This window comes from Anomalospiza imberbis, chromosome 6 (genome assembly GCF_031753505.1).
Source record: "Anomalospiza imberbis isolate Cuckoo-Finch-1a 21T00152 chromosome 6, ASM3175350v1, whole genome shotgun sequence".
Taxonomy (NCBI): domain Eukaryota; kingdom Metazoa; phylum Chordata; class Aves; order Passeriformes; family Viduidae; genus Anomalospiza; species Anomalospiza imberbis.
This window is the reverse complement of record NC_089686.1, coordinates 34728232-34735184: the sequence shown is the minus strand read 5'-3', so window position 1 is coordinate 34735184 and position 6953 is coordinate 34728232. Positions and strand designations below refer to the sequence as shown.

Here is a 6953-nt window from a genome sequence, read left to right as displayed (position 1 = left end):
TTTCCTGAGGCAGAAACTGTTTGCGTAGGTGGTGTCCTCTTCTGCATTGCCTGCAGGATGAATCCTCATTTCACTCCTAGTGAAGAGACACATGCGACTGCAGGATGAACTGTCATCAGCAATATGAAGTAGGGGAGAGTCACCTCTATTTGAATTTTTTTTGTGTGCTACGATGTATTTAGAAGATAGAAGACTGCATGTGCCTGAGAACCAGAACCTTACTAACACTATATTTTATGCAGTACTAGGTACATCTTGCATGCACCCAAGCACATCTCTGCCTAACATTTATTTTCTGGTCTGGTTGACGACCACTTACAGAATTTCCCTCATTTGTCCTCCCTGTCTTTAAATTGTCTTCCTAGCAGCTGTAGTTCCATTTATTGCTTAGATATCTGTAGTGATGGGCAGGGGTGCTCGCTATTTGTGACCCAGATATGTGAACCAAGGGCGATCTGAAGAAGGTGACTATGATCAGCCCTTTCCTTTACAGTAGCTGCGCACTGTTCCCGATTTTGGGAAGCAGCTGCTCTCCATTGCCCACCCGAGGAACATGAACTTCTGGTGCCATCTCAGCTGATATTAAGTTCCACACAACTGAGGTAGGTCTGTCTTATTTCAGGGACTTATATGTGACTTTTTGATGGTCTCTTCCCCACCCCCAATGTGAGCTGGATGTGTTCCTGTACTAAATAATACGATTGAAGTTTTTTCAGAGACAATGACAGAGATTTCATAAAATTGTAGAATCATAAATATCCTGAGCGAGAAGACACCCACAAAGATCATCAAGTCCAACTCCTGGCCCAACAGAAGGCAACTCCAAGAGTCACACCATGTGCCTGAGAGCATTGTCCAAATGCTTTTTAAACTCTGTCAGGCTTGGTGCTGTGACCACTTCCCTGGGGAGCCTGTTCCAGTGCCCAAACACCCTCTGGGTGAAGAACCTTTTCCGAATATCCAACTTAAACTTATCCTGACACAGCTTCATGCTGTTGCCTTGGGTCCTGTCATTGGTTAACTAGAGAAAAGCGATCAGTGCCTGGCTCTCTGCTTTATGTAGTGAGGACGTTAAAAGTAACAATGAGGTCCCCCCTCAGTCTCCTCCAGGCTGAACAGACCAAGTGATATCAACTACTCCTTATAGAGCTTCCCCTCAAGGCCCTTGACCATCTTTGTAGCCCTCCTTTGGACACTGTCTAGTAATTTTGTACCTTTTTTATATTGTGGTGCCCAAAACTGCCCCCAGCACTCAAAGTGAGGCTGCCCCAGTGCAGAGCAGAGTGGGACAATCCCCTCCCTTGCCCAGTTGGCAATGCTGTGCCCAATGCCCCCTAGGACACAGCTGGCTCTCCTGGCTGCTAGAGCACATTGTTGGCTTATATTCAATTTGCCTTTTCTCTTGATGTTTCTCTAACAACTCTCTTGAATTTTGGCTGGAGAAAAATGTGGCCAGATACCATAGCTGGAATGTGAGATGCCATAGCCAACTGTCTGCAGATACCGTGTCTGCTGGAACCAAAGCACACAGCACTTGGCCGAACTTTGTCTGTTTAGCTCTGTTTCAGTTTCTGTGTTTCAGATGAGGGCCAAGTGAAATAACTCTGGCTACACTCACTTGACACTGACCACCATAGGATGAAACCACTCATGTATATCCTGCAACTGGGAACATGTCTCTGTGGGCCACTGCTGGGGCAAGTCACACTGAGAATATGTTTGTGGCACTTACTGATCCCATTATTGACAGTTTCAGAAAAGGACCTTTGAGCCAAGGAGACAGAGCTCTCAGAGAAGATCAAACTGCCGGAGAAGGTCTAAACAGGCCCTCTGGGCTGCCAAAATAGGCTCCAAAGCTGTTGGTCCTGCCCTGTTGTCAGCACCACATTCTCCTACAAAAGAAAAAAACAGGACACAGGAAGAACCAACACAAGGTGGGAGAATCAAGACCTCAATCCAATGTACTAATAATACTTAGCACTGTACATCACTGTACTGTTACTTACAAACATTAACTGATACATCCTCACAACACCCCTGCGAGGTAGGGAAGTATTATTATCCCTAGTGTACAGATAGGGAAACCGAGGCACCAAGAGGCTAAAAGTGACTTGCCCAAGATCACACAGCAAGGCATTGGTAGAGCCAAGGTAAGAATGGAGACATCCCTTGTTCCCCACCCCATGCTGCCCCCTCCCTAGATAATGTTGCCTGTCTGGACATGGAGAACCGAAGAGGCTCCTTTGAAAAGCAATGCCCAGACTTGTTGCCTATGAATAATTTTTATTTGCCTTTAATGAATTATTTCACAGTTTTTCCCTCACACTGTACACCATGCTTTCACAGTCCATTCAGTGCTTTGTGGTGGTCCACAGCCTTCTCCTCTGGCACCGGGACAGCTCTGCAGGGGGTTCATAGGGTGCTCTGTGCTTTCATCAAGAGGATGTTTAGAAACAGTTTTCACTGACATTAGACTGGGAGCATGTGAGCTCTCACTGGAGACCAATAACACACTCTGGAGAAGCAGGCAGAGGGAACTGATGGTAAAAAGGCATTTACTGTCCCCTGTGGAATGACCAGTGGCTCTCTTGGTTTCTTAGCTCTTCCAAGCTCCAGTGATCACTCACAGCAGAAACCCTCTGTCTCCAACTTGCCTGGTCAGGAAATCGTTGGTCTGGGGGTTGCTTCCCTAATAGGTAATAGGCAGTCAGTTCAGGACCAGGCAGGTCCCCCAGCATTGCCTACTCCAGGTGTGTGACACTGTCTGGGAACAAGGCTGGCTGTAGTTGTTGTGCTCTTTTGCCACGGGGAAGGGGTATTACCATGGTTGGCAAGCAGCCATATCCAGCGTCCAAGTCTCTTTCATTTCAAAACTGGTATTCAATGAAGAGCAAAGGAGAGTGGAAGGATGAGGAGATGAGGATGAGGCAGAGCAAACGGGAAAATCCACCAAATGAGCTTCTAGGAAGGAAATGTTCCCCCTTGGGCACTTCAGCTGAAGTGGCTTCATTTTCACAAGGTTTCCTTCTCTCTCTGGGAACATCTGCTGAGCTTCATCTCTGTCAGCTGGATGTATCGTATGACATTGGTATCTGCAGGGAAAGAACACACAGAGGTATGGTGGTTACACAACTCCCTGTGGCAGACAGATAGAATGCACCTTCATCCCTGGTACATCACAGGGGAGCAGCACGGCTTCAGCGCTGTGTGCTGGAACAGCACCAGTTGGAAGGGGCTCTGAACCAAACCCAGAACCTCTGGTTTTGGAGAGCATGGTCTGAGTTGTGCTCACCATCCCTGTTGCTCACAGTATTGCCTCAGCTAGTTTTCACTTTCTCTCTGATTACGCTTGGTCACCACAGTTGAACTCACACAGCTGAAACTATACAGGTCATCCTTGTCTGTATTTGTGGAATAACACAACTCCATTGGCTTCTCTTCCTGCAGTACCTGCATGCAAGCCCCTAAAGGCATTTTGTGTACAGTTATGCTCTGCCTTTTCACTCTCCCACTCTGTTCACAGCCTATTCCACTCTTTTCACGTTTTTCCAGGATGAACAGAATTGGGAAGAGCATCTTTCACATTGTCTTGTACCCCTTCTTCCCTTAAATTTTCTGCTTGAATGTCCTTCCACCATGACACTCTTTCTGCAATTTTGTCATATGCTATATGCTGCATATTGCCTTGTCTATCCTGTCTAATGAAGTTCCTAGAGGTACAGAATCACTGATCCATCCTAGTAGAAAGCTGTGATATCCCAGCACTGTGCAGGTGATAAGCTGAGCCTACTTGTTCCTTCCAGAATTTCAAAGCATCAATACACCACACAGACTATGCAAGTTTGGCTTTATCTCCTGGCCTCAGCCATAAGGGAACCCGTTCACCCTGAATCACAGGTTGATATAAATGAGCATGTGTCTCCAGACAGAGCCAATGATTCTGCAGTCATGGTCAATCCTCTCTTAAATCAAGCCGATTTCTATCACAACAGTAACTTCACACACTCGTGGCACCCACAAAGTGGCAAAAGCCATGTAGTACCAGAAGCAAGTAAAAACACAGCCACTTTCACTTCTGAATCGATTAAAAAAAATGGTTCTTTGCTCAGAGCCTTGCTCTGACAGCCAACCAGGGTCAGCTTGGTCCACTGAAGTTATTAGATCCTCAGACACCAATTGGAAGTGCAATGCAGTTCAATCAGACGACAATCTCATCTCCTTCTCATTCAAACTGCAATGTGTTCCACACCAGCTAGGGAAATGAGAAGTGCTTCAGCTTTCAAAGTGATGAACAAATTACTGGGAACATGTCCAGCACTAGTGAGTATGGGTATTGCACCCCCCAAAGCAGTTGTGGGTGCAAAGCTTTCTTTAAAGATGAGGACATCTCTGTTGTGCCCCCTGCTAGTGCTGAATCAGTGCCAGAGAGATCAGTTTCCTGCCACACAGAGCTATCCACAAACATGCCACAGGGCATCTGTGGGCCATGGCCATGCTGTTGTGACTTCTCAAGTTGTCTCTGGTGAGGTGGGTCTCCCTGCTGAGTCTTCTGCAGGTTCAACTACATCATCCTAGGTACTCTAGAGGGTGTGATTCGATGACTAAGCTCCTTGACCCATTTGGGACATTTTTAATGACCTAAGAATTCTGCTGTTGCTTCTGTCAAACAAGATGCACCAGCATCGTGGGCTGTTTATGCATTAGCACTTCTTACCAGCCCAGCAAATTTTAAAGCCGCTTTTCAAAAAACAGAATTATTTCAATTGTGCAGCCTCCTGGAATGAAGAAATTCAGTTGAGGGGATAGTCCTGAATTTTAGGCTTAAAATGAAATTAGTGCAGTTGGCTGACTTAAAATGCAATTAATGCAGGGCAGGACACACAGCCTGAGCAGGGTCCTGCTGTGCTGCCTGCATCTCACTGTGACCTCTGTTCTGTGCTCTTCTAGGGTCCAATGGGCTGTGCTCTGGATACACATCCCCACTGCTAAGGTACATGCTTGGAATGCCTGCCTGGTGCAGGTGAGAAGGGATAACTGTGTGGACATGTCAGGAAATCACACCTGCCTGGGCCCACAGGGACTCAGCATCTCACTGAGGGGGTAGAGGTGGGCTCATAACTGGGAAAAGCTGTCAGCCTCTTTGTTGCCAACCTTTGGCTTTCAGGTAAGGTACTGACTGCTGATGGCACAGCTTCACTCACCTGGGAGATTTCCATATGCCTAGGAAACCATGGGCAAAATAACATGTAGCCTGACAGAGGGTGGGAGACACTCCCATTGCAAGCTACTTATAGATCTCTCAGGCTGGTTTTGGCATGTTTTACTTCCTTTGTGAGGGCCATTATTTTATCAAGGAAAGATAATGAGAGCAGCACTCTGTTTACAGGAGTGGAGCCCTGTCTTTGTCAAGTTTTTTCTACCCAGTAGTATTGCACCATACTAGCTCTGCCTGCAGAAGTATGTCAAAGGTATGTGGAAATGTTAATGAGAAGACAGATCCACTGATCTCTCAGTGGAGAAGAAGTGATCCCCATTGGCTGATGTGGAAATAAGTAAGAACAACTCAGATAAGGGGTCACACCCATGCAAAGCCGTACTGCTAGAGCTCCAACAGGAATGTGTTTCCTGGCTTTTATGACTGTGCCTGTGTCTCTCTGCAGAGTGGCCTAATGCTATCTTAAAGGTAATTTCTGCTTCCCCTGTAGCTTCAGAGCCCAGTTGCTTATCTGCTGTGCAGACACCATGGTCTGGGTTTTGTTCCCACTATTTCTGAGTCGCAGGGGTGCAGGAAGGCAGTGCCTGAGTGCAGCCGCAAGCCCATACTGCACAGCACAAAAACCATCTGGTCTGGGCAGCCCGCAGGATGTCTGACCATGGGCTCCCAACACAGGGACAGCAGGGACCACTGTCTGACATTACCAGGCCATTCCCATCTGATGGTCTGGTCTCAGTCCCAGTCAGTCCCTGCCCTGACAATGCAGCCCCAGTGGGAGAGGGCTGAACAAGGCTTGCAGCAAGGTGCATGTTTGGCTGCCTGTCCTGGACACAGAGTTCGTGGAGGGTCCATGAATGCTTTACATGACTTAACAGCAGCTTCCCTCTCCCTTGGTAGGAGGGTTATACAACTATCTTGTGTTATTTCAATCTGCTTTTGTGATTTTTATTTGGAGGTGGCACAAGAAATCAGGCCAAATCCAACCTTCCTTCACCCTGGGCAGATAGTGAATAGCCATAAGGGATCTGCTGTGCTGACAGCCCTTCAGAACACTAAACCCCTTTGCTAACTAATTCCTCTTTACCATTCAAAAGCTCTCCCATCAAAGAGAATAACTGCCAGTGATTTGTGCCAAAACCATTCCTTATTAGAAAAAAAAAAAAGAACACACAGAACATGACTGCAATAATAACCAGTGAGCCTGGTGAAACTCAGATAAAGGAAAACAATCACACTTTGCAGATGGAGACATTTAAAATGGAGACAGTGACTTATTCCAGGTCACATAATAATTCTTGATAGTGCTATATGATTCCTATTACTGTGTTTTAACTGCCACATCCTTTCTTACTGTACATATTCAATTCTTTCCCCCGAATGCCCTTCAAGCTTTCCATAATCATAAATAAAACAGTGGAACAACAGCCTTGAATGGTCTACAAATAACAGGAAAGAGTCTGATGCAGAGATGAAGGCCAGAACTGGGTTTTGTATACATTAAGGGCCTTTAGGGACACTTTCTGGTATGTTTTCGTAGCAAGTGATATTTGAAGTTGTTGCTGTTGAATAAATTAGTATGTTTTTCAAGAAGCAATAAGGAATACCAAATAAATAGTATCATGAGGAGGGGGGTGGTAAGGGAGCACAGAAACACATATTTTAAAAATGGAAGCTAAGTTGTTCAGCTAAAAGAAATTTTTCACATCTGAGCCTAGTCCAAACTTCAAGGTTAGGATAA

The 6953-nt window shown here is 46.1% G+C and overlaps 1 protein-coding gene across 1 annotated transcript in view; it reads right to left on the bottom strand.

Annotated features, from left to right (window-relative positions):
• Window positions 1-1935: 1935 nt before the first annotated feature.
• TTC9 (tetratricopeptide repeat domain 9) overlaps window positions 1936-6953 on the bottom strand; it is a 28505-nt gene continuing 23487 nt past the window's right edge. The window contains exon 3 of the mRNA XM_068193277.1: window positions 1936-3092. Coding sequence (XP_068049378.1) covers window positions 3013-3092 — 80 coding nt within the window. The 3' untranslated portion in view covers window positions 1936-3012. The remainder of the gene's footprint in view (window positions 3093-6953) is intronic.